Source organism: Candida pseudojiufengensis (assembly GCF_024610245.1).
Source record: "Candida pseudojiufengensis strain CBS 10847 chromosome Unknown scaffold3, whole genome shotgun sequence".
NCBI classification, from domain to species: Eukaryota; Fungi; Ascomycota; class Pichiomycetes; order Serinales; family Debaryomycetaceae; genus Lodderomyces; species Lodderomyces pseudojiufengensis.
This window is the reverse complement of record NW_026261523.1, coordinates 1,001,180-1,028,312: the sequence shown is the minus strand read 5'-3', so window position 1 is coordinate 1,028,312 and position 27,133 is coordinate 1,001,180. Positions and strand designations below refer to the sequence as shown.

General features: G+C 27.0%; 14 protein-coding genes and 1 pseudogene across 15 annotated transcripts; 8 read left to right on the top strand and 7 right to left on the bottom strand. All coding sequences in view use genetic code 12, as the record gives it.

Moving 5' to 3' along the window:
* Window positions 1-465: 465 nt before the first annotated feature.
* Window positions 466-3,360, top strand: KGF55_000895 (uncharacterized protein; the record flags this gene model as incomplete). The annotated part of the gene is made up of 1 exon (XM_051761207.1): window positions 466-3,360. The coding sequence occupies one exon, from the start codon at window positions 466-468 to the stop codon at window positions 3,358-3,360; it is 2,895 nt and encodes a 964-aa protein (XP_051616839.1).
* A 593-nt stretch (window positions 3,361-3,953) lies between these two features.
* On the bottom strand, window positions 3,954-4,382 carry KGF55_000894 (uncharacterized protein; the record flags this gene model as incomplete). Its single annotated transcript, XM_051761206.1, has 1 exon — window positions 3,954-4,382. One exon carries the CDS (start codon window positions 4,380-4,382, stop codon window positions 3,954-3,956), a length of 429 nt encoding a protein of 142 aa, XP_051616838.1.
* Window positions 4,383-4,486: 104 nt separating this feature from the next.
* SEC13 (GTPase-activating protein) lies at window positions 4,487-5,383 on the top strand (the record flags this gene model as incomplete). Its single annotated transcript, XM_051761205.1, has 1 exon — window positions 4,487-5,383. The coding sequence occupies one exon, from the start codon at window positions 4,487-4,489 to the stop codon at window positions 5,381-5,383; it is 897 nt and encodes a 298-aa protein (XP_051616837.1).
* A 21-nt stretch (window positions 5,384-5,404) lies between these two features.
* PNP1 (purine-nucleoside phosphorylase) lies at window positions 5,405-6,325 on the bottom strand (the record flags this gene model as incomplete). Its single annotated transcript, XM_051761204.1, has 1 exon — window positions 5,405-6,325. The coding sequence occupies one exon, from the start codon at window positions 6,323-6,325 to the stop codon at window positions 5,405-5,407; it is 921 nt and encodes a 306-aa protein (XP_051616836.1).
* Window positions 6,326-6,478: 153 nt separating this feature from the next.
* KGF55_000891 (uncharacterized protein) lies at window positions 6,479-7,780 on the bottom strand (the record flags this gene model as incomplete). The annotated part of the gene is made up of 1 exon (XM_051761203.1): window positions 6,479-7,780. The coding sequence occupies one exon, from the start codon at window positions 7,778-7,780 to the stop codon at window positions 6,479-6,481; it is 1,302 nt and encodes a 433-aa protein (XP_051616835.1).
* Window positions 7,781-7,913: 133 nt separating this feature from the next.
* Window positions 7,914-10,454, bottom strand: CTN3 (carnitine O-acetyltransferase; the record flags this gene model as incomplete). The annotated part of the gene is made up of 1 exon (XM_051761202.1): window positions 7,914-10,454. The coding sequence occupies one exon, from the start codon at window positions 10,452-10,454 to the stop codon at window positions 7,914-7,916; it is 2,541 nt and encodes an 846-aa protein (XP_051616834.1).
* A 1,388-nt stretch (window positions 10,455-11,842) lies between these two features.
* KGF55_000889 (uncharacterized protein) lies at window positions 11,843-12,979 on the top strand (the record flags this gene model as incomplete). Its single annotated transcript, XM_051761201.1, has 1 exon — window positions 11,843-12,979. The coding sequence occupies one exon, from the start codon at window positions 11,843-11,845 to the stop codon at window positions 12,977-12,979; it is 1,137 nt and encodes a 378-aa protein (XP_051616833.1).
* Window positions 12,980-13,513: 534 nt separating this feature from the next.
* KGF55_000888 (uncharacterized protein) lies at window positions 13,514-14,065 on the top strand (the record flags this gene model as incomplete). The annotated part of the gene is made up of 1 exon (XM_051761200.1): window positions 13,514-14,065. One exon carries the CDS (start codon window positions 13,514-13,516, stop codon window positions 14,063-14,065), a length of 552 nt encoding a protein of 183 aa, XP_051616832.1.
* A 150-nt stretch (window positions 14,066-14,215) lies between these two features.
* HTA3 (histone H2AZ) lies at window positions 14,216-14,617 on the bottom strand (the record flags this gene model as incomplete). The annotated part of the gene is made up of 1 exon (XM_051761199.1): window positions 14,216-14,617. One exon carries the CDS (start codon window positions 14,615-14,617, stop codon window positions 14,216-14,218), a length of 402 nt encoding a protein of 133 aa, XP_051616831.1.
* A 1,450-nt stretch (window positions 14,618-16,067) lies between these two features.
* On the bottom strand, window positions 16,068-16,637 carry KGF55_000886 (uncharacterized protein; the record flags this gene model as incomplete). Its single annotated transcript, XM_051761198.1, has 1 exon — window positions 16,068-16,637. One exon carries the CDS (start codon window positions 16,635-16,637, stop codon window positions 16,068-16,070), a length of 570 nt encoding a protein of 189 aa, XP_051616830.1.
* Window positions 16,638-17,588: 951 nt separating this feature from the next.
* NPR2 (nitrogen permease regulating protein) lies at window positions 17,589-19,676 on the bottom strand (the record flags this gene model as incomplete). The annotated part of the gene is made up of 1 exon (XM_051761197.1): window positions 17,589-19,676. One exon carries the CDS (start codon window positions 19,674-19,676, stop codon window positions 17,589-17,591), a length of 2,088 nt encoding a protein of 695 aa, XP_051616829.1.
* A 485-nt stretch (window positions 19,677-20,161) lies between these two features.
* On the top strand, window positions 20,162-20,722 carry KGF55_000884 (uncharacterized protein; the record flags this gene model as incomplete). Its single annotated transcript, XM_051761196.1, has 1 exon — window positions 20,162-20,722. One exon carries the CDS (start codon window positions 20,162-20,164, stop codon window positions 20,720-20,722), a length of 561 nt encoding a protein of 186 aa, XP_051616828.1.
* A 483-nt stretch (window positions 20,723-21,205) lies between these two features.
* On the top strand, window positions 21,206-22,166 carry KGF55_000883 (annotated as a pseudogene). Its single transcript has 2 exons — window positions 21,206-21,218; window positions 21,487-22,166. Coding segments are annotated over exons 1-2 (693 nt in total).
* Window positions 22,167-22,819: 653 nt separating this feature from the next.
* Window positions 22,820-23,560, top strand: KGF55_000882 (uncharacterized protein; the record flags this gene model as incomplete). Its single annotated transcript, XM_051761195.1, has 1 exon — window positions 22,820-23,560. The coding sequence occupies one exon, from the start codon at window positions 22,820-22,822 to the stop codon at window positions 23,558-23,560; it is 741 nt and encodes a 246-aa protein (XP_051616827.1).
* Window positions 23,561-25,042: 1,482 nt separating this feature from the next.
* AAP1 (Aap1p) lies at window positions 25,043-27,007 on the top strand (the record flags this gene model as incomplete). Its single annotated transcript, XM_051761194.1, has 1 exon — window positions 25,043-27,007. The coding sequence occupies one exon, from the start codon at window positions 25,043-25,045 to the stop codon at window positions 27,005-27,007; it is 1,965 nt and encodes a 654-aa protein (XP_051616826.1).
* Window positions 27,008-27,133: the final 126 nt, after the last annotated feature.

Here is a 27,133-nt window from a genome sequence, read left to right as displayed (position 1 = left end):
AAAAAATTTGATGATAAACTTTTTGTTCAACTTTAATCTCCAGTTCTTTCCAAAGCTCAATTGATCTTTGTAGCTTCAGATATTTTTTTTTTTGTCATTTGCAAAATCTTGCAAATTATTTGTTAACTAAGCCTCGGTTTTATATGAAGGTATAGAATTAATATCAATTTTTATGATTCGAGAATCCCACTCGAAATCCCACCATTTACACTGATTTGATTACTTACTTGAACTCAACCGATCATCTAAGATTTCTATAAAATGATTCTGAGTTTTGTAGTAACTTTGTTGTTTTACTATGACGCAATTACGTAGAATACATTTATCAGATCTTTTTTTTTCCCTTTTTTTTTTCTCTACTGTTACATTTACCAGATTGTTAAACACAAAATTAATCAATTCAAATCTGATACAACTTTAACCATCACTTCTACATATGGCTACACCATCACATCTCATATATACATGTCATATAATAGTTCTTTAGAGAATTTATTAGGATCAAAGTATTTCACTCAACAAAACAACAATAACAATTCACTAAACAATAATGAATATAAGAAGAATTCACTAGCAACCACTACTAGTTCAATAAGTAATACTAATAATTTCACCAATCCGAATGATTTCATTACATATATCATCCCTGATTTTAATGCTGTTAAATACTTCCAAAAGGATTTTGTAAGTTCAAATGAATTTTACTTAATTGAAGAAAGTGAAGTAAATGGATTTGAATTATATATTTGTGAACAATGGGTTATAAATCGAAATATAGGAACAATTGTTACAGCTTATACTGGTAATGAACAATCCAAAATATCTGTTGTAAAATTTACAATCATTAAAAAACCAACTAAATATTATCCTATTAGATTTCAAGAATATTTGACTGAATTAATTCAAAATCATTCAAGAATGAAAACTGTTGATAAAGAAAGACCTCAATCATCAATTGCAAGTAGTAGAGCAAATAGTACAAACGATATGGTTACTATAGCTAGATTATCAAGTAAACCACCAATGAATGTGAATAAAAATAAACAAGCAGATTTTACAAATGAAGTTTGTTTTGTTACTAATTTAACATCTTTACCACCGAATTTAAACTTAATTCCAATTTCTTCAGGAGATGCAAGGACTATAGAGGCACAATTTGTAATAAATTCAGATTTGAAAAAGTTACAATGTACAGGTAGGTCAGTATCACTAACGACGGACAAAATTTCCGATGCAAGTGATGATAAATTTCGTCAAATGTATAAAATATATAATGTTAAAGTTCCTATAAAATTTGCAGTTAGAGAATTGGTTAATATTATACAAACTTGCTTGTTTTATTTTGATTTATTAGATGGAAGATATTGTACTGGATTATTATGTGTTAAAACTGAAGAAGCTATAAATAATTGGTGGAATTTAATAGGATTACCTCATTTCAATACAAAACCAAATTCTAGATTTGGGATATTACCAGGAACTACAGTAGCAGCAATAATCAGTTTGATATTAAGTATTCGATTACGTTTACAGATTGTTGGAGTTTCTGATGTGCCTAAAGATCCATTTGAATTTGAAAATTTTATGTTAGCAATAGGTCAATTTCAAAGACAAAATAAATTAGAAAAAACTAGAAAATTAGATATGGAAACGATGAATAAATTATTTACTGTAACAAATTCAAGATTAATGCCTGAAAAGGGATCAAATTATTTTTATACACCATATGATTTAGATGAATCTCAAGATTATGATCTTTTAACTTCACCGAAACCCGTTATACCACAAAAGAGGATGTATGGTAAAAGAGAATTGAAAAAAATTACAAATGTGATGAAAAATACAGTTCTGGATCATATAAATGCAGCAAGTACTCGAGATTCAGAAGAAATGATTAATAAAACTAGTGGAAGAATAAGAAATAAAATTGCAAAATTAGCAGATACTCAAAGTCCATTAGATGTTGAAACTTTAGATTTAGATTCTTTAGTTAAAAATTATTTAGTTGGAAAAACAATGACAAGATTATTTTTAGGTGTTCAATCAAGTAATGTATTATATGATGATCAAGGAAGACTACGGAATCATGAAAATAAGAAAAGTGTTGGTAATAATAATGAATCTCATTTATATAATTTTGAAAGCTTAAGAGATAGAATTATTCAAAATCATGATTTACAATTAAATACTAAAAATTTGGGATTTTCAAGAAGATTTGGTTTACAAAGTAGAAAAAATATTGATAATAAATTAGCTCCTCCAACTTTTGACGATACTAATCGATCATTGATTGCAAGAGATCGATCTTTACAATCTTCTTCAATGGTTGATTCGTTTTTACAAATTGGAGATACTGAATCATCAACAGAAGAAGTTCGTCGATCAAGTAGTTTAGATTCAACATGTGCCGATGTTTCTAAAAGTAATATAAATCATCCATTAACTGAATTCCAAAGAAATTTAAACAGAAGAAATTCTTGTCCAATTTTGATAAATCCTGACGAAGAAAATTTAAATTCATTTATTCATATGAAAGATTCTTTTACTTTCCCACCTGAATTAGTTGAAATTTCAAGGACAAAACCAAGAAGTAATAGTTTTTCAATGATTGAAAAAAATTTACGATATCAAAGTCCCTCTGTGGAAACATTGACTAAATTTTCACAATTATATTTTAAGAACATTGACTTATTAATGAGATATGAAAATTTGAAAACCCATTATTTTGAAAGTGAACAGGATGTATCTAATGTAACTATGGCAAAATCATTCCAATTATTGAATGTTGATTTGATGAAAGTTAAGAATTTAAAACTTCAAATGATGTCAAATAAACAAAAAGTATTAGAAGAAGGAGTAATTGATCATTTAAAATTTAATTTTAATAATTTGACTAGTACTGTGGATAGATTAAATTATGAAACAAGAATAGTTTCAAAAAAGATAAATGAATTAGAAGAGAATTATAAACTTTATGAAGAGAAATTAAATTCAGATTGTCAAAAGAAATTAAAGAAAATTATTGATTATACATTAAATCTGAGGGATTTCAAAGATCTATATAACATTGATGAACGAAAATCAATTGCCTTGGAATTAACTGGTGATGAAAATTATGTCAATATCGGACAAGATGATGAAAACATGGGACTTTTCAGAATGATAGTGGTGTTCTTTTATGAACTATTGTACACTATTTTCAAATTCTTTAAATTTGAAAGAAATCATATGAACCTTGATAGAATCAGACAATCTTGGGTAAAATTAGATCCTCATAAATCAGTTATCAAGAAAACTTATTCGTATATTGGTAGACAACCATCAAGTGATAGCATAGCTTCAAGCTCTGATTATAATTAATGACCTTTCTTATGACTTTTTCAAACTGTTGAGTGTTGGTTCAATACTTGTTTTTATGTAATTTTGATAGCACAGCTTCAAGCTCTGATTATAATTAATGACCTTTTTATGACTTTTCCAATCTGTTGAGTGTTGGTTCAATACTTGTTTTTATGTAATTTTGATAGCACAGCTTCAAGCTCTGATTATAATTAATGACCTTTTTATGACTTTTCCAATCTGTTGAGTGTTGGTTCAATACTTGTTTTTATGTAATTTTGATAGCACAGCTTCAAGCTCTGATTATAATTAATGACCTTTTTATGACTTTTCCAATCTGTTGAGTGTTGGTTCAATACTTGTTTTTATGTAATTTTGATAGCACAGCTTCAAGCTCTGATTATAATTAATGACCTTTTTATGACTTTTCCAATCTGTTGAGTGTTGGTTCAATACTTGTTTTTATGTAATTTTGATAGCACAGCTTCAAGCTCTGATTATAATTGATGACCTTTTTTATGACTTTTTTAAATTGTTTATTGTAGGTTCAATACTCGTTTTAATGTAATTTTGATAGCACAGCTTCAAGCTCTGATTATAATTAATGACCTTTTTTATGACTTTTTTAAATTGTTGAGTGTAGGTTCAATACTTGTTTTAATATAATTTTCTAACATTAATTTTGCATGCAATTTTGCTTCCTCTTTTAGAGTACCTTGACATTGTAAATATTCTTTCACACTATCTAAAAGTTCTTGATTCTGATCAATTAATTCTTTCAAATTTTTAGTGATATAGTCTTGCTTTTGTAATTCCATAATCAAATGTATTCTAACTGATTCTAGAATTTGAATCTTACTTAATTTTCTGGTGGAAGTAGTTGTTGGTGATTCAACTAATCTATTATAAACATCTTCAGGAACTAAACTCTTAACTGTTTGCGTTACTCTTTTTGAATTCTCTTCCACTTCATTTACATTTTGATTCAATTGTTCTACTAAGTTCTGTATTGTCAGTAGTTCATCTAATTTATCATCCTCCATATCTTGATTGTACAAAATAGGAATTTCAATTTGAAATATCCGCACAAAATTTAACACGTCCAACAAACGTCAAAACATCAAATTTATCAAACAGTAGTTCAGTCATGGTGACAATTGGGAATGCTCATGAAGATCTAATTCACGATGCAGTATTGGATTATTATGGAAAAAGATTGGCTACTTGTTCATCAGATAAAACAATTAAAATTTTTGATATAGATGGAACTGAAAATTATAAACTAATTACAACTTTAACAGGTCATGAAGGACCAATATGGCAAGTAGCTTGGGCTCATCCTAAATTTGGTTCAATTCTAGCTTCTTGTTCATATGATGGTAAAGCATTAATTTGGAAAGAACAACCAGAAACTCAACAATGGTCAATTATAGCAGAACATTCAATTCATCAAGCAAGTGTAAATTCAGTTAGTTGGGCTCCTCATGAATTAGGGGCTGTGTTATTATGTACTGCATCAGATGGGAAAGTATCTGTTGTAGATTTCAATGATGATGGAACTACTTCACATGTTATATTTGATGCTCATGCAATTGGAGTAAATTCAGCATCTTGGGCTCCAATAACGACTTCATCAAAAGATCCAAATACATTAAAACAACAAAGAAGATTTGTTACTTGTGGATCAGATAATTTAGCAAAAATTTGGAAATATGATCCTGTAAATAATACATATATTGAAGAAAATAAATTAATTGGTCATACAGATTGGGTAAGAGATGTTGCATGGAGTCCTTCAAATTTAATCCGTCCTTATATAGCAACAGCATCACAAGATTGTACTGTATTGATTTGGACTCAAGATAAAGAAGGTAATTGGCAAAAACAAGAATTAACTGAAGAAAAATTTCCAGATGTATGTTGGAGATGCTCTTGGTCATTAAGTGGGAATATATTGGCAGTTTCTGGCGGTGACAACAAGGTAAGTTTATGGAAAGAAAATTTACAAGGTAAATGGGAATCAGCAGGTGAAGTAGATCAATAAATAAAATAAAAATGTACATTTCTATAATTCATTTACCATTGACTCTATAATTTTTTGAACATCTTTAGAAGCTTCATCAGCAGTTTCTAAAACTTCAGCATGACTAGCCATACCTTCATCTAATGCTTTTGGATTTTCATGTAATGCACTTGGTGGTTTTTCACCAACTCCTGCATTTGTTATTAAAGATAATGCAAATACTTTTAAACCAGAATGACGTGCTACTATAACTTCTGGAACTGTAGACATTCCAACAGCGTCACCACCCAAAACTCTAATTGCTCGTACTTCTGCTCTACTTTCAAATGTTGGTCCAGCAGCAAAAAAATAAGTTCCTTCATGAATTGGTCTTTTTATACCCAAGTTGTTTGCAGTTTTTACAAATAATTTTCTTAATTCATGATCATATGCATCAGATAATGGCTGAAAACGAGGTCCAAAAGATTCTAAATTTGGTCCTCTCAATGGATGCCAACCAGCTAATCCTGGGAAATTTATATGATCTTCAATTACCATTAATTCTCCTGGTTTATATGATTCATTTATACCTCCTGCGGCATTCGTTACAATTACCGTTGATATATTTAATTCTTTTGCAACTCTTATAGGAAATGTAGTTTGTTGAAAAGTATATCCTTCATAAAAATGTAAACGACCAACCATACACATTACAGGTACTTCATTTTCACCAATTAATCCAAAAACTAATTTCCCGGCATGACCTTGAACTGTTGAAGTTTTAAAACCTGGAATTTGTGAATATGAAATTTCAATTTTCTTCTTGGGGTTTAAAATATCTGCTATTCCTCCAAGACCAGATCCACAAATTATCATAACTCTAGGTTTTGAGATTGCTGGATTAGCATTGATTTTGGATTGTATTATATCAGTAGCATGACTAATTTGTTGTAGATATTCTTCAATTGGTATATTTTCAGCCATTTCTTGTTGGTAGTCGGTTTTCACTATTTTAATTTTGATCTCAAATGCCGACAAAAATTAATTTTCGCGATCATGATAATGAAGATCAAAAATTCTTTACAGTTTACATTACAACTTCTATATTTACAAACTTTAACAAATATTCTATAAATTCTATTCTGGCCACCAATCAGGAACTGTAACTTTTGCACCAATCAATTTATTACCATCTATTGTAGGTACTTCAATTTTAAATAATGGAGATTTATTAACATCACTAATACTTAATAATGCTAAACCTAAATTATCACATATTGATAAAATTTTACCACTTGAACTTTTTCTTTTCCGCACTGGTTTTGAAGAAGTTCCAAATGGATTATTTACTGGAGTGGATTCATTAGTATTTTGTTCTTGTTGATCTTCTAATGGTGATAAATCTAATTTACTTAATGTTGTAATTGGAATATTTGATAAATCTTCCACTTCTTTTTCAATTTGAAAAAATTCTAATGGATATACCCTCTTCCTAATTATACCATTATTATAAGTTCTTATAGTTAATTCTTGACCAACATAACATCCTTTATCTAATGATAATCCATTTGTATAATCTAAATTACATTCAAATGGTAATAATGATTCTCCTTTTGATGCATCATTATATTCAAATACTCCATTTTGAAATCTTCGATACTTTAGGATCTTTTCAGGTATTTCATTAATTTTAAATGAATTTTGAAAAGATGATGAAAAAAGTTTTTCCTTGTCTATAGTTTTGTCTAATACAAATTTAAATCCATAATTTGGTATTCTATTATCAATTGCAAATCCAAATATATGATTTGATATGTTTTTATTAAAAATGATATCATTAGCAATAAATGAATTAGCATTTTGTAATGCATTAACAGGATCAATTGATTTAAAATAAGTTTCTTGAACTTCTTCTAACCATTCATCAAATTCTGTAGTATCATTATAATAATAAAATGATTTAAATTTTAAATCTGGTTTAATATCAACTTTTGCACTTAATTTATGTAATTTCAACATCATCATAACCTGACTTACATTATCTTTATCAACTTCTAATAAATATCCAGGTTCATCCATTAATGAATTAAATTCTCCATTTAGATTATGAAATGGTTCACTATATAAAAAACAATCAGTAAATACTCTTCCTTTTGAATTTAAAATCATTGAATTAATTCCATCTCTACTTATTGTTATATTAAAATTTGGATCATATATATCTTCATGCATTAATCCATAATTTGTATTTATATCAATTATATCTTGTAAATTTGCATGTTTTAATTCTGCATCACTTATAGTATGTTGTTTCTTTTTAACAACATTTGGTAATAATCTTGATGTTAAAAGCCCATTTAAAAATTTAGTTGCATCTGGACCTCGTATAGATATTAGACTTTTCAGTAGCTGAGTTAGTCCAGTTATAGGAATTTGCATTATAATTGGATTTAACTGATTAAAACATGAGATCTTACTTTAGTAATCTTCTTTTTTCACAAATCTAGTTCTAGAGTTTTTAAGGGGTAATGCTTAAACGGTAATTCATAAATATTAATTACTTCTATATATTTTATCCATAATGGGATAAATCTAATGGTTTACCTATTGAATTCTTCGGATTTGTCTTCTTCTCATCAGTCGGTTCCGGTGTTGAGTCAATTGGTGAAATTGTATCTTCACTTTTCGACAATTTATCCCTTATACTTTCAGAAATACTTAATTTTTGTTTTAAATCATAAGCAGTACTCATGGGAGGTAATTTATTTAAATTTGTTGAAGAATGATGTCTTGAACTATAAGCACTTGATAATGCTGATTGAGGTTGACTACTAAAATTAGAATGATTTCTTGCTAATTTATCTGATCTTGTATCTAAATCACCATAATCAAAATATCCATAACCACCTAATAATTCAAAATCCGATGAATCATCATCATTTTCACTTGATGATGAAGTTTTACGTCCATTATGATAACCATTGAAACCATTTGTTTCTATTGGATCATCTTTATCTGTTGTTAATGGTATTGGATGTTTTAAAATTGGAGAATCTAAACTTAAACTACTTAATTCATTTTCAATTCTTAATTTTTGAATTTCAATTTTTCTTGATTCTGATTCACTTATACTTAATAAGAAATTTGAATTCATTTTTAAACTTGTTTTTAAATCTGCTGCTATTCGATGGAAAGTATCAATAAATCTATCAGTTTGTCTATGTTTTGAACAAACTGTTATAATGATTTTATCATGATGTATTATATAACCAATACCAAATCCTTGATCAACAGCTGGTGGAATTCCAAATAATCTAAGAGCTGGATTACCACAATTTGAAATAAGTAATTCTGGATTCAGTAAATTATCAACATTAGAATTAAATAGCAAAGGAATTTCCAATTCTAGAGACTCCCCAAAATCTGGAATTGGAGGTAGATCTGGATTCATTTCATTTAATCTTTTAGCTGTGACTGGTCTATTAACAACTTGAACAATTGACATAAAATGTCTTTCAAATCCTTTCCCAATCATTGCATCATGATATTGTTTTGAATGAATTTTACAACATTCATTAAATGCTTCAAATTTTTCTTGTCTTGAAGCATTTGTTATATATAATTTACATAATTGAGCAATAGAATCATTTTGAACAGGTATTAATTCAGTTCTTGCTTCTTTAAATTTTCTAGTCATTATAGGTTCTAATGTATTTACCATTCTACCATATAATGAATAATTAGCAACTTGAAAACAAATTTGTAAAATTGAATCTATTGATAAACCAAATTTACCTGCTAATCTTGAATCTAATTTAATTGTATGAGTTTTATATTCATGTTGATTTAATAAATCAGCTAATTTAGTTTCTGCTAAATGAATAATATGTTGTAATTCATTTGTCATATTGAAAGGAATTAAATAAGGTTCAGGTTTATTTTCATTTGATGTTGAATAAGTTACATTATCATCAAATAAAGTATATTCAGATCCATTAATATTTTTAGCTAATTTTAAAACAGAATCAGTATAAATATCACTAATAAATCTTAATATAGCTGTACTATCCATTGTTATAGATTCCCATACAACACCTGCAACAGAATTTCTAGTAACTATTAATTGTAATTTATCATACCATCTTGATGTACATGTACCAATTTGAACATTATGTTTTGATAAAACAGAAGTACCATGAGATACAATACTTGTTTTTTCTTGATCAGTTTTTGGTGAATTTGAATCTAAAATTAAAACAAATAATGCATCATCAATTAATTTTAATTGATGAGGATTTGATTTTTCTAATTCTTCTCTACCTAATTTCCAATGTTTTAAAGATTGAGTTGTAATTGAACCAATACAATTATTTATAGATTCAACAGGATCAACAACATCTGAATCATCAATAATTTTTTGAAAAATTGCAGCTAATTCATGATCATGAAATAAAATTTCATGTTTTGAATTAGAATCACCTTTATCTTCACTTAATACTTCTAAAGAATAAAATTGATTATTAGCAATTATAATAATATGTCTTGAATCATTTATATTTTTATATTTTTTCATACTTATATCAAAAGTACCACCTTCAACATCTGGAGCTCTTGTAGTACCAAATAAATTATTATAACAAGTCATTGTTAATGGAACTTGATTTTTAGGAGTTAAATCTGGTTTTAAAGTTTTATTTCTTAAAGTAACAATAAATTTTAAAGTTGAATTTACTAAATTAGCTGATCTTTCAGATTGATTTGGTGGATTTATAGTTTTTGAATAAGGATCTTCTTCTAATATAAGATAAGGATTTTTTGGTAAAATATCAGCTTTTAATTCACCATAAATAGCAGGAGTCATATTATTATTAACAATATTTAAATAATTATTATTTTTATTCTTTTTTGAAATATGTTCTAAATGTTTTTGAATTAATTGAATAGTTTCATTTTGTAAAAATGAATTAGCTTCATCAAGTAATTGTTCATATTCTTCCAGTGTTGTTAATGGTTTTAAAGATGCAAGTAATTGTTGAACTGTTGAAACTAATGAAGGTACAGGTAATGTTGGTAAATCATCTTCATATTGAAAAGTATCAAATCTCGATTGCATTGTAGTTATCTTGGGATCTGGAAAGGTCCAAGCAATGATAAGAAATGTTTGATGAAGGATTGAATTAAGTTAAAATAAGTGTATATATAAGTATAAGTAATTTTATTTGTAGAACTTATAATTATCAACTATTTTCTATATCATAAGTTTTTGTGGGGGTCTGTTTGTTGAGACGTTTTCTTAAGTTCAAGTAATAAAAAAATATGATTAAATTATGAACAAATTTTATAAAACTCCGAATTAGAACACAAAGAGAAATTTATAAAAAATCTGGGGATCATCAAATTTCTTAAATTTAATTCATCAATTAACAACCAAATATAGGCCATTCAATATGCAATGTAATTCAGTATATTAATCGTTGTGCTAACTTGTTTCTGATGGTTAGAGTTATGTGAAGCTTAGGGATTGGTCTTGCGTATTTTGATGAACTATTATTTACGTCGAGTAATGGCTAAGATGTTAGATTCTACTTAGTTTACTTTAAGATTTTAATCTTATTGCCAGAATGTTAAGCAATTCTTGGTGTCAATGACTATGGATTTGAAACATTTGGAATAAAACTTATAGGGAATACAAGTTTAATGATCCACTTTTAAATTATAGGTTACTATATCGCGCGCGTAGAAGATTTTTGATTAATTTCCGCTTTAAACTTCCGACATCGACTTCAAATTAACCGTTCATATATAAAATTTTTAAAGCCACCGACTCAAACAACTTAAGGTCTTCTGTTTTGAAAACAGCTTAAGGTCTTCTGTTTTGAAAAGAAGTCCAAATATCTCGTTATCAATTAAATGAATTCGTTATTTGATGCTAAGAAACATACTATTCTGGAAAATATTCCGTTGGTATAAAATGTTCATAAGGCAATTTTCAACATTGACATCAATTTAATCTTATCTTAAAGTCCTATTTTTCAGATTAAGATTCGTTTTAAATGTTATTGATTTAACTCAATTAAGATGAAATTGTACTTCGGTTCGTTGAATGAACAATAAATTATGACAAAAATAAATAACCTCTTATCGGTGCGGCTCTTAATTTAAATTACTTGCTTTTGTGTTTCAAAAATTTTCACTTCAAATCTTTTTTTAGTGTATTATCACCGCCAATTAAGTAACAATACAATTTAGTATGGAATTTTAAGATAAAGATAAAAAGATAATGGAATAACACAATAATGGGAAGGTGAACAAAGAGATGAGACTCGTCGGCTAATGAGATTCTTGATTATATAAATAGTTGAAAGGATGAATCAATTTTCAAATTTTTCCATCTTATCATTATCATACTAAATTCATACAACTCAATTAAAAGTTCATTCGTTTATTATTTCATTTCATTCGTTGCCTTATTTTATTAAAATTTATCTTATTTAGATTTCAATGTTCAATTTAGCAAAAATAACAATTGCTACAATAAGTTTATTATCATTAACCTCATCAAAAAAAGTTTATATAGATAATGATGGATTAACAGCTCCAGTAGCATTAATTCCTTTAAAAAATGGTTGGGAAATTGTAGGTATGTCAGGAAGTTTTGGTTCAGCATCATTAATTGATTCAATGGGTCAAATTTCAAATATTTTAAATGTTTATAATTTATCATCATGTATTCCTTTATATGAAGGAGCAAATCAACCATTATTAAGAAGAAAAGAAACTTTTAAAATTTGGCAATCTATGTTTGGTGATTTAGTTTGGCAAGGTGCTTATGATGATCATTATGAAGATATGTATACTTGGGATAATGTTACTTATGACCAGTCAATTCCTGCTGCTTTAGCTTTAATTGATATAGTTAAAAAATATAAAGATGAAGATCCTGTTTATATATATTCTGCAGGAATGATGACAACAGTTGCTCAAGCATTATCATTATATCCAAATTTAGTTAATGATTCTGCTGGTTTATATATTATGGGTGGTTTTTTCGATACTCAATTTGCTGCAGCAACTGGAACTCCTATTGTAAATGATATAAATACTGATATTAATTTTATTGATGATCCAGAAGCTGCTCAAATTGTTCTTACTGCTGGTTGGAAAAATTTAGTTATTGGAGCAAATGTTACAAATTATTTAGTACCATCACAAAAATTATATGATAAATTAATTGAAAAAGCTGGTGGAAATTTAACAAAAATTCAAAATACTCCTTATTTATCACCATTAAGTCAACTTTTAGCAACTGGGAATTATTCACAAAATAATGAACAACAAACATTACCATTTTGGGATGAAGTTGTTGTTGCATTTTTAACTGATCCTTCATTAATTTTAAATAGTTCAAATTTTAGTGTTGCTATAGATACTCAATTTTATTCACCATTTTATGGAAATTTAAGAATTTGGGGTAATGAATTTGCTCCAAAGGGAGTTAAAACTGGTAATGCTACTATTGTTAATCAAATTGATGATGATAAATTTTATAATTTAATCTTGGATGTTTATCTTGATGAATATAGATCTTATTGTTCTGATGGATCAATTGGTATTTATAATATTACAGAAGAAATTTGAGGAAGTATTAAATAGACTATAGAATTAAATAGATACCCAAAATTGTAAATATACATTTATTTATTCAGCTTACACTGTCCTTGGTTTATAATCAACAGAACTGACCTTGTTTTGAGTCCTTGAAAATCAATCATGTGTTGATAAATTGAATCGAATTTTTTTTTTGTTGAAATTTTGCAACAAAACTGTTTGAGATTCAAAAGTTTGTATGTAGATCCTTGCCAAGATACATGCATATCTACATCTCCAAACTTCGGTCGATCTTGACACTTCTAAGAGATGATATTAAAAATATACTACATCCAAACATTCAACAATCAACACTTTCAATCTTCAATAAAATCTTATCAACTCTTGTGATTCAAAAATATGATAAATCAACTTTTTTTCCTACTTAATTATGCGGCCGACACATAATATTTTATCGCCACATAAAATAAACAACCATCGTCATACATACAACAAATACATAAACCATTGATAATCCATCAATCTAAAAGTCACAAATGAGATAGCACTTCCAATTTATAAATCATGAGTGGTATAGCTTTAAAAATAACATCATTATTAATACGAACAATTGCAAAACCAATGTCAAAAGCAATATCAGCATCAGCACAATCAAATTCAACTTTTAGAACAATTTGTATAAAATTTGCAAATAATTTACATAAAACAGATGTTAAATTAAGAATGAATTTATTAGGAGAAAAAAAAATAAGAGTTAGACCATTAAATGATAATAAAGCTATTGAACAAGGTGCAACTTTTATATCAGAATTTTTTATTTTTAGTGTTGCAGGAAGTTTAATATTTTATGAAGCTTATAGAAGTAGGAAAAAAGCAAGTAATGAAAGAGATGCATTAGCTGATGATATAACTATTTTACAACATGAAATTGAATATATAAAACAAAAATTAGGTGATATAAATATAAAATTAGATGATTATAAAATTCCAGAAGGATATAAACCAAAATATGTTAAAATTGGTAATGATAATAAAATAGAAATGGATAATAAAACTTCACTAGATACTAGCAACAACACGAATACGACGTCCTCCACAAAACCTGTAAATAGTTAGAGATAGACAATCAATCAAAAGTTATAGATATTAATGATAAAAAATTTATTATATTAATACAAATGAATTTTAAAAAAAACTTATAGAACTATGAGAAGATGAAGTAAATAAAACCAACATGAATTTGATCTTAGTTTATCATTGCTTTATTTATTTTTGATTTTTCTTTTTTTCAACTTTTAATAATAAAGCTTTATTTATATGAGGTAAAACACCACCAAAAGCAATAGTTGCTTTAATTAAATTATCTAATTCTTCATCACCTCTTATAGCTAATTGTAAATGTCTTGGAGTAATTCTTTTAACTTTTAAATCTTTTGCTGCATTACCTGCTAATTCTAAAACTTCAGCAGTTAAATATTCCATTACTGCTGTTAAATATATAGCAGCTTTTGAACCAACTCTAATTTTATTTTGAGCAGATTTTTTTAAATATCTTTTAACTCTACCAACTGGAAATTGTAATCCTGCTCTTGCTGAATGTGAAGTTGAAGATTTTGAAATTTCTGAAGATTTTCCTTTACCTCCATGTACTTTTCCTTTTCCTGACATTTTGTGATTGAGTTAGATCTTAAATGTAAATTGTTAGATGTAAGTTGCTATATTGTTAAGTGAAGAATGAAAAAGTTGAAGGATGTATGATAATTTGGTGTTATAAATCAAAAGAAGAAAAAGTGTTATTAAGTTAATAAAATCAAAACAAAAAAGAAAAAATCATAAAATCAAAACAAATAAAAAAAATAAAAAAAATGCGTGAACTTACAATAAAATAAAGACGTTTCTCGTAATGTACACTACCCATGAATATTATAAATACATGTAACTTATCACTCATTTCTATTATTATATGCTTTACTACATCTTCAATCGATAAAGAATACACAATTTTCTACCATTTATTACAAGTCCTGGGATATATGATTATTCATGTTACTCATTCGAAAGTCAATACAACATATTCAACGCGGGATCGTAAATGCTCGAATAGGGTTAAGTTTACTTGCACTTTGAAAATTGAGGTATCAATGGGCTGATATACTTAACATGTACAAAAATCTCAAATTGCAACATTGTCGGTTGGTTGAGCAAATTGACTCATAGTTTTCGGTGATGAATCTTTGGGAGTGATACTTTCATTGCGAATCCTTCGCCAATCCTTCGACCAATCCTTCGACCAATCCAAGTGACTAGAGTAGCAGCAGTTTGAGATTGTTTCCCAATCAACTAAAAGCTACTGTAATACAAGGTGGAAAGTATGAACTATAATGATGAAGATGGTCTTGACAAGTATGACTAAAAATAAACAAATTATCCATGAAATATTTCACAAATGGAGTAGAATCAAAAAGTGCAAATAAAGTCAACCTTATTTCTGCATTTTCGCTTCCGCGTTGTGCGTCGTGTTCTATCTTGTGACATGCATGAACAGATAACACTAGGTAAGATATTTGAGCTAGGAATAACCGCTCTGATCCTTCCTGCTATTTCCTTCTTCTTTCTCATCATACTTTACAGACAGAATTTTAAAAACATCAACTACAATGGTAAATTTGGTGCACTTCATACTCCCAGGTTGCTATAATTAATAGCTAATTTTTGAGGTTTCATATGAATAGTAATGAGCCACTGGGTGAAGATTTTAGGCTTATGAAAGCTACTTAAACAATAAAAAACTTATAAGAAAAGAAACAAGTATAAGATAGCTTATCAAGAGCCTATATATCCAAATATTGGAATATAGATTAATTGGAGTGCTGTGTAAACAAAAGTAATTTAAATCTCATCACTAATTTGATATAAAATTTTATCCAGAGGTATAGTTTTTTAAAAGTTTTATATTTAATATGTAATGTATAAAAATAAATAAATAGAACTAATTAATCAACATTAAGTGACCTATTATATTAGTTCGAGTTAACCTTGCTTGTTTCAAATGATAAGTTGTGGACTCTCAAAATCCAACTTTATAATTTTATTCATTTATGGAGTATTAATTAAATATTTAATTATTTAATTCATTTAACTCTTGTTCACTAAATCTCTCAATAATTTCATATATGGTTCTTCTTTGATTACTTAAATCATCTAACTCTTGTTCAGTAAGTTTATTAATAATTTTGTATACATTTATTTTGGGATCATGATCAGCTTTGATGTACATGACTGGCTTATGTAATCCTTCATCTTCATTTGGTAAAGAATAATAACCAAGTGTTCCCTTTGGTTCAACTATATGAGGCTTATCCATCCCATCTTCAAGACATCTTGGTTCAATATTCCAAATTACTTTGTTTCTGGATTTTTGTGATTCACTGATTCTTAATTCAGCTTCACATTCATGTTGTTTACATTTAAAAAGTAATACATCATTTGATTTACTTTCATAATTTGCCCATGATTGATGATATTTTTTCATAAATGCTAAAGCTTCTTCTTTTGTATCAAATTGTTCTTGTGCAAAGGGTTGTAAGTAATTAGTTCTGCAATGATAATTACCAGCAAATTTAGGAGTGGAAGACAGCATTATTGTTGAATTTAATTGTTGATAAAACCTTTTAATAATTGTTTCCATTGATATAAAATTCTGGGAAAATAATAGAACTATTTATATCATTATTCATTGACCTTGATTTAAGTTTTTTTATGCTTAGCAAACTAGACTGCTGAGTTTATAGACGATTAGTTTTGAAACAAAAAAAAACAACGTTTATTAATTATGAAATTAATTAAACCTGAAACAGACGAGAATAAAAATTGAACTGAAATTTGTTTCAGAATTAATTAATTTAATTTGTTTATTGTTCTCGTCTGTTTCAGATTTTATTGTTTAACAAAAATATTTCCTAATTGGAGATCAAAAGAATTATCCAGCTAAGAAAAAATTGCAAAACTGAACAGATAATTAAAACACTAAATCATTCATTGAATAAATGTTAGTTTCGATTTGTGGACACGTAGTTGACATTTCCAATTTCATCTACCCTTCTTAAATCTTTCTTTTTCTTATTAGTCTAAGGTTAAGAAATAATATATCTACAGTGAATACTACTATTTTGAATGTTGTAACCAGTTATTGTCTGAACTGAATTCATCATCTTCATTATATAGGTTCAATTTTATCTCATCTGTTAGTTTCTTAATCTACTTGTTTGAATGTTGAATTTCGACAGGGTGTGCTTTTCGATTTTTCATGTGCAATAATCAAATTTCAGTTTAATGCTTTGCGTCTAATAATTTAATAAATTATATTTAAGTACTTTGTGTTTTCCAATATCACTTGACAATAAATAATATGATCGGTTTTAGTATAAATCCTACATGTGGTTCATGTTTTACAGTTTTACCTATTAGTTAGTTTTAAGTAGAAAGTCTAATATAGAAGTTAATTATTTATAGTTTGAGCTCAAGTACTAAATGCATGAACTCATTAAATAAAGACGAATCTTGTAATGTTTCTGCTACCCATATATATTAATACTACATAATAACTATATAATCATAACTTCATAACTTCATATCAAACTTAACAGTTTATAACTCCATACGATCCCAAATTTTCAATCATTGATTCAACTTCTGATCTTGACTTTTGTAGTTCTGTACAAATTGAATCAAAATGTTGAAAACCTTTTAACATTTTTATAAGATATATCATATCTTGTTCCTGTTTTAATTCTTCATTTTCTTCTTCTTTTTCTTTTAAAATCTTATCTTGTTGTGGTGGTGAATTATTAAGCTCTTCTATATTTCTATATGATGTTGATGAATTTCTTGATTTTCTTTCAGTTAGTGGAACTATTTTAATTGCTCCTTTTGTTTCTTCTTCTTCATACTCGTCTTCATCTTCATCATCTTCAGTATCATCGCTATCATTTTCTAGAATCACTTCATTCATTGTATTTAATTTCTTTGAATTAGAATTATTCTCCACATTTTCATAATTAAAACTAACTCTTCTTGTTTTCAAAGTTTGTTCATGAACTTTAGTTTTTAATAAATTTGTATTTCTTTCATTTGTAGTAGATTTATTTGATAATTTTAATAATTCTTTTTTACGTTTTAAATTATTTAAAACATGATTATTTTTTAAAATATCACCACTTTCAATTGCTCTTGTTATTGAATTTAAAATAGGATATGAATAAATTCTATATATAATACCTCTTAATACTCCAAAATTTATAAATCTTCTTATATCAATATTTATTAATAAATTTTTATGTTGATTATACCATTCTTTTATTGTTTGACCTTGATTTAAAGATCTATATAAATAGAATAAACTTGTTTTTGTTGGAACTTTTATATTTGAATAATTTAATTTAGAGTTAGTGTTGTTATTATTTGAATTGGTCAAATAATTTTGTTTCAGATATGGTGATATACTTGATGAATATTTTCTAAAATTAAAAGTTGGTGAAGTAGAATTTTCAATTATTGGTTTTGGTGAATTATTAATTAATGGTGTATTATTAAATGATGACATTGGATTACTTGAATATTCATTATTATTATTATTTGTTACAACATAAGCTTGACATTGTTCTGCCATTTTTCCATCATTTTTTAAAAAATCCCCTATATGATTTGTTGGTGCATAAATATTATTAAATTGAAATATATCAACTAATTCAATACATTTATAATGCATAAGATGTTGTATACATTGTTTAACTAATAAATAATTTGCATCTGCTAATTCACTTATTCTTTTAACTGAATTTATTCCATCTATATAAGGTAATATTTTAATCATTGTTGGATCCCAATTAACATCAACTAAAGATTTTAATTTTACAGTCGCAATTGGAACTTGAAAAGCTTTCAAATTTATCGGGGCTGGTAAAATTGGAAATAATTTAATATCAACTGAATTTGAAGTATCTAATGGTATACAACATTCAGAATAATTATTTAAATCTTGATAAATTTGTTGAATTAATGATTCAATTGATGATAATGTGATTTGTTTTGTTTTTGAATGACCAGGTGCATTTACACTTGCATCATTTTCAATAATTTCTTGTTCAATATTATCTAAATTTGTTGTGTACATTTCTAAATCAATTTTATTCATATCATTTAATGATTTATCCGTTGATCTTTTACTATTCTTATTAATAAATGAATTATCTTTATCTAATTTACTTAATAAAAAATTTTGTTCTTCCAAAACATGAAACATTTGTCCCATTCTTTTTATTGCAGATTCATAAGGTGTAACATCTCCAATTTCATAATTAAATACAAAACAAAAATTAAAACTAAAAGAATTTCTTGCATAATGTTCATTTTTCATATTTATTGGATATCCTATAACTTTAAATTTATTGATTTTAAACGATATTAATTGATTACATAGTTGAGGTTTTGGTATTATATAGTTTTTAACAGTATCAAAATTAAATAATCCTTCATCTTCTTCATCTTCATCATCATCTTCATTGTCATTAGTTTTATCATTATCATCTTGATCATTTTTATTCGGATTTTTATTTGATGAAGCAGTTTTAATTGAATTATTTGGGTATTGATGGACTATCTTTGTCCCTTCAGTAGGATGGAAAACAGCATAAAATATTGCAACTATAGGTATAAATCCATCAGACATTCCATCTGATCAATTGAAGTTTTGATATAAGTAAATGAATCTTAATAAGTTGATTTTTATGTCGTGAAATATGTTTTTCGATTATCAAAAATTTACGTCAAGAAAAAAGTGACAATTAGTTCGAGACTTTAGATTTGTGTCATTTCACGTTTTACCCGTGCTACATTATAAAACTTTATCAAATATTAATTTTAGTGAAACCAATTTTATTTGTAGTAAGAATTGGTTTTAATCGTGAAACATCCTTTTGAAATCATGAACTTTGCAAAGGTGGTTATTTGACTGCTTTTTATTCAAATGAAACCATTTTCACGCATCGAAGTTTGCACATGAAAGTTTTTTTAAAATTAAGTTTTCAATTAATAGTGTGTTTTTAACTTGTTGACTTTTTTTATACACTTTCTCCCAACTTTAATTTCGAAAGTGTTTGTTCAAAATAAATTTCAAAGTCGATGTTTTCTCAGTAGTATGGAGTAATTGATCAAATGACAAAAGCAAAAATTTTCAACATATATACGACATCATTTTACGTCCCAGAATATGATGATCATGGTGGAACAAATGGATATGGAGCAATCGCTGTCTGTTCATCAGATATATCTCATATAAACAGATCATTTCCAGTTCGTAAACTGAATCAAAAAAATAAACAATATAAACCTATGACTGGAAGGAGAATTTGTTTATTGGCAGTTCTTAAAGCAATGGAAGAATTTATAAAAGTTTTAGATCAAAATGATTATGATTATAAGGGAGTTTTATTTAAATTACATACTGATTCTTTAAATTCTATTCGTTTAATTAGGAATATACCAATGTACTTGGAAAAATTTGGTGAAAATCCAAATAAATGGAAAAATTCAAGAAGAAAAAAAATTGATGGTGATTTGTTAATTAAAATGGATAAGTTAACTAAAGAAATTAAGAAAAGAAGTGGAAAAGGTGAGTTAAGAAAATTTGAATTGAAATTTAGGAGCAAAAAAGGTATAGATGATTATAAATTAGCTAAAAAATTGGCAAAAGAAACAGCCGAAAATGTTAAATGAGCAACGAAGATAAATGAAACTGATAATTATCATGTTGAGGTTTAAGCGAGTTTTGAATAAATTTTACAATATAGTTGATATGATTTTTAACACATTAAAATTATTATATTATCTTGAAGTTGAAAACAGTGTATTTCAAATTACCTGCATGGAAATAATATTCTCTGATTGAGCTGTTTGTGAGCCTCATGCTACATCTGAAACCAGAGTATCAGACCCAACCTCTTCCCTCGATCACATTTGAATCCATTTTAGGCAATTTAAATTCGAGTTATCACTTGATTTTTGTTTGCATTCATTGAGTTTTATGTCGTTAAATGAAATATTTTGCTCAAAAAATAAGACGAGAAAGGAAATGGCAATCAGTTTGAGACTTTAAGTTTGTGTAATTCAAGTTTTTGAAATTTCAGATTTTACCCCCTGTTGCATTTATATGAAAAGTGAAACCAATACTGATTTATTAAAATTGATATTCATCACACCATGAAACATCTATGTTTTGAAAGATCTCTTAAATACTTGATTAAAGTACATTGATTGGATTACTGACATAGTTACGGGGCATATAGTAAAAGATTTTAGTTGAAATAAAGTTTTCAATTATTGGCGTAATTTTGCTTGAGGATTTAATTAACATTTTTATAACTTTAATTGTAAGTTTTTAATCAAATAAAATTTCATGGTTTTGCAATAGTAAAGAGTAATCGATCAATTGACAAATTCAAAAGTTTGCAACATATATACAACTTCATGGTTCATTCCAGAGCGCGATGAAATTGGTAAGATAAATGGTCATGGAGCAATTGGTATTTGTTCACCTGAATTATCTGTTTTCAATAAATCATTTCCAGTTGCTAAACCAAGTAAAGATAGTGAACAATATAAACCAATGACAAGTATAAGAATACGTTTTGTGGCAATTTTGAAGGCAATGGAAGTAATTTTCAAAGAAATAAATGAAAACGATTATAAGGATGTTTCATTTAGGTTACACACTGATTCCTTGCAAGCGTTTCGTTTAATTAAAATTACAAAGAAATGTGTTAAAAAAGATGATAAAAATCCGAAGAATTGTAAGAATTCAAAGAAAATACATACTGATACTGATTTGATGATTGAAATACTTAATCTAACTAATGAAATTAGAAAAAAATGTGAAATAGGTAAATTAAAAAACTTCGAATTCTTATTTAAGCATAGGAGATCATTTAAGAGGACAAAGAAGAAAAATGGTATCCGTGGTTATAAATTAGCTAAACAATTGGCTATAGAAATAGTTAAAGGAGAAACAATTGTGGAAGAATCAGCTGAAGAAGAATCAATTGAAGGAGAAACCACTGAAGAAGATTCCACTGAAGAAGAAAACCACGAAGAAGAACCAGTTGAGAAAGAGACAGCTGAGAAAGAAAATTATGTTGAAATGGAGCATCTGAAAATTGATTAATTTATAAAGTAGTGATACTTAATAGTGAAGTTTCAAAAAGTAAAATATATTTACGTTATGATAGAGGTTGAAATATGTAAGGCTGAGTTTTTATATGACTAGTGTAGTGTCGTTTCCTGAGCTTTATATTCAAAGCATTGTGTTGGTAAAGTAAAACTAAAGATTGCGACTTCTACCTCCTTTCTTCAAATCCATTTGAAAAGCCAATTTGAATTTTGAATTTTATGTCGTAGAATATATTTTCAAATATGACCAGAAGAGGCTTGTCAATCCATTTGAGACATTAACTTTGTGTAATTGAAGTTTCAAAACTACTAATTTTACCCCCTGTTGCATTTATAAATAAATATTTTTAATTAATAGCGAAACCAATATTTGTTTATTTATGAAGAATTGGTGATCATCACATCATGAAACATCTGTGATTTTTGAATTTTACTAATTATTTAGTTGATTACCTTTGATTGAATCACAAAAATTAATAGGTACATAGTATGTTTAAATTAAGTTTTCAATTAATGTTCTTTTTTTTGCTTGTTCATTTTTTTAACATTTGTAAAACTTTAATTAGTAAGTTTTGATCAAATACTAATTTTATAAGTCGATGAATTTATAAAATTAGAATTTTAAAGTAGTAAAGAGTAATGAATCAAATGTCAAAACCAAAAGTTTACAACATATTTACAACTTGGTTTTATGTTTCAGAGTATGATAAAGGTAAAGCAAATGGTTATGGAGGAATTGGCTTTTGCTCAGAAGATATTATTGTTATGAATAAAGCGTTTCACGTTGCTAAACTGAATCGAAAAAGTAAACAGTATAAACCAATGACTGAAATGAGAGTGAGTTTTTGGGCAATTATTAAAGCATTGGAACTAATTTTAAAAGAATTAAATCAAAATAATTATGAGGGAGTTCTGTTTAGATTATATACTGATGCTTCAAATGCAATTCGTAAAATTCAAAAAACAAAAAAACATTTTAAAGAATGTGAAAGGAATAATAAGGAATCAGGGAAAGCACCTAAAAATAGTGATTCGCTAGTTAAAATTTATAATTTAACTAAAGAAATTAGAAAAAAATGTGATAAAGGTGAATTAAGAAACTTTGAATTGCAATTTAAAAAGCAAAGAGATATAAAAAGTTTCAAATTAGCTAAAAAATGGGCTAAAGAAGCAGCCGTAAAACAAACAACTGGAAAACAAACAGCTAAAGAAGAAATTACTGAAGAACAAACAACAGAATCCGAAACCACTGAAGAAGAAACAGCCGAGGAGGAGACCGCTGAAGAAGAAATAGCTCAAGAGGAAACAACTGACGAAGAAACACCCGAAGAAGAAACATCGGAAGAAGAAAACGCTGAAAAAGAAAATTATGTTGTTTTCAATGATTGATTTTCATCATGATACATAGTTATGAGTCTTTAGGATATATTTATGTTATGTTAGAGGGTGAAACGTACGGATATGACCTAGTGTAGTGCCGTTTTGTGCGCCTTCTATTAAAAAAAGCATTAAATGTTAAAGTAAAACCAAGAAAATGATCTCCCCCGTCCTCCCCCTCCTCATATTCGTAAACCTGTTTTAGTAGAAAATTTGAATTTTAATTATTTTATGACGGCGTCACAAATTTCGTGACCTTATTGTTGATATAAATTCTGAGTTCCAGTTTCTATTAGTTTATTTGATCTTAACCTATCTCTATACTGTTTGAAAGTTGGGCTAACCAATATCTTGTTTATTCCATTTATTAAAATAGAAACAATTCGAAATCATTTTTCCGGATCAGGAGTCGTCTAATAGTACAAACACAAAAAAATTAACTTTTTTTTTTAGTGTAAAACGGTAATTAACAAGATACGATGAATCTAGATATGAATAGTAATAATATTACAATTACAGTAGTCTACATATTGCTCATGCTTCTACTATTATGAGTCTTTAAGCATTAAGGCAAATCTCAGTCAATCTAGAAATGAAAATTCCAAATTCTCTACGTTTCAAATTGATCATATAGTATTCAGACCACAAATACTTTTATACTCGCTTTGGTGCATACTTCACATCGTCTTTTAAATTTAATTCTAATCTCCTAGATCTATCAGATTTAGATCTGTGTCAAGATCTACTAAGATCTTATTAGATCTCTTCATACATTTGAATATTGATTATTCTATTTGAAACTGTATTTAGAATCTTGTAGATTTTTATACTTAATGAAAGATTTTTTCATACTCGTAGGCTATATACCACATTTTCAATTGAAAACTGTTGACTATATAATTTAACTCATTATACATCATTTAAATTACATTGTTTAAAAATTTTTAGTCTAAAAGATAAGAAACAAACAATCAATTCTAATTAGCAGAATAATATTGCATGAACTGTTGAATTTTAATTGATTTTGATTAGCTCTAAAGCTCATTAATTTGATAATAGGTTTTGCATAAATTGTTTACTAAATTGATTCTATGCATCCTTGGTCAATTAATAAACATTGTTAATATTAGACGATTACTTTCTATCATTCCTTTTTACTTTTAATTTAATTTGGTTACTGCCCATTAATATTAAAATACTCATAGTCATCATCATAATTCATTTATACGCAACATCTTTTCTTTCAACAATATTTTATTTTTTCTTTCTTCATTCAATACAACATCTCATTCAGAACATCCTTTGTCATATATTGTTACAATATACAACCAATTTCATTCATTTAATTAATTAATTGGTAATTAATTTTACTGTGTTAATTATTAGACCGTCATTTTCAATTTTACATACTACATTCAAACATTATTTCAATTTATTTATACATTCATCACCAGCTTTCAATAACCATTCCATATTTTTAAAGGAGGGTTTGAGATGGATGGCTACTCAAAAACTTCCATGCCTATAGTAAATGAAAATGATTTAAATACTTTACAAACTACGACAACTTCATCAACTACAAATACTTCATCTACAACTTCTTCAACAACATCATCCTATGCATCAACTACATGTCATAATCCAAAACATATTTTCCTAAATTTTATAAATGGGTTTAAACCATTTGATTATTCAAAATTACCACCAATATATTTAAATCATTCATCAAAATCAAATATAACAGAAGAAACTGATGAAATAAAATTAATATCAAGTTTACAAGATGAAGAAAGTTTACATTTACATCCAGCACATCCAAATTTTGATTATTCAAAATTTACTCAATTAGAAAGAGATGCTTTAATTACTGCTTCAAGTCCATTAAGTAAAAGATTAAAAACAAGACATATGACTTTAATTTCTTTAGGTGCAAGTATTGGATCTGGATTATTTATAACTACTGGTTCTTCATTATCTCATGCTGGTCCATTGGGATTATTGTTAGTTTGGTTATTTATTGGTTCATTAATTTTTGTAACAATGTCAAGTTTATCTGAATTAGCTACAGCATTTCCTGTAAGTGGTGCATTTGTTACTTTTCCTACATTATTTATAAATAAATCCTTAGGATTTGCTATTGCATGGAATTATGCTTTACAATGGTTAATTACTATGCCTTTACAATTAGTTGCTGCTTCAATGAGTATACAATATTGGAACACTAGTATAAACCCTGCTGTTTGGGTAACTATATTTTATATTGTATTAGTATTTATAAATTTATTTGGTATAAAGGGATATGGAGAAATTGAAAGTGCTTTAAGCTTAATAAAAGTTATAAGTGTTATTGGATTTAATTTATTAGGAATTATTATTGTAACTGGTGGGGTACCTGGAACTTCATATATAGGAGGTAGAAATTGGCATAAACCAAATGGTGGATTATTTAATACTGTTGAACCATTTAAACAAATGTGTTTTATAATATCAAATGCTGCTTTTGCATTTGCAGGAATTGAATTATTTGCTTTAGCATCAGTTGAATCAGCAACACCAAAATTATCAATAAATAAATCAAGAAAACAAATTTTTTATCAATTAATGGGATTTTATATTATAACTATTATAATGATTGGATTTTTAATACCTTATACAAGTGAATCATTAAGTTCTGCAGGCAGAGGTTTAGCTGATATAAATACTTCACCATTTGTTATAGCTATAAAATTAGCAAATATAAAAGTATTACCATCAATAATGAATGCAGTTGTTATTATAACTGTTTTATCAGTTGGTAATGCTTCAATTTATGCATCAACAAGAGTTTTAAATGCTATAGGAGCTTTAGAACAAGGTCCTAAATTCTTAACATTTATAGATAGAAAAGGAAGACCAATGGGATGTTTAATTATTCAATTTTTATTTGGTTTATTAGCTTATTTAATATGTATTCCAGGAAATAATACAACAATAGAAATATTTGATTGGTTATTAAGTTTAAGTGGTTTAAGTGCTTTATTTACTTATTTATTTATAAATATTTGTGAAATAAGATTTAAAAATGCTTTAAATCATAGAGCAAGAATTCCCAAGGATGAATTATTATATGTTTCACCAACTTGGTTATCATGGTATGGAATTATAGCTATTTTAGTGGTGCTAGTATTACAATTTTGGGCAGCATTATGGCCTCCAGGAGAAGGAGTTGATGTTCAATCATTATTTAAAATTTATTTAGGTTTACCAGTATTTATATTATGTTATATTGGTCATAAATTTTATGATTATTATTATTTTAATATTCCTTTATTGAAACTTTGGTTAAATAATGATGAAATTGATATTGATACTGGTAGAAGACAAGTTGATTTTGAAATGGTTAAACAAGAAATTGCTGAATTAAATAATAAATTAGAAAATAAACCCTGGTGGTATAAATGGTATAATTTTTTTTGTTAATAATTATACCTGTTTCTTTTATAAATGATATAGACAATCTACAAATGTTTTATTAATCAAATATACAATATCTTTCAGTAAAATGAAGATGAAAATGTAAAATTATGATTCATGAAGGTACCCAAG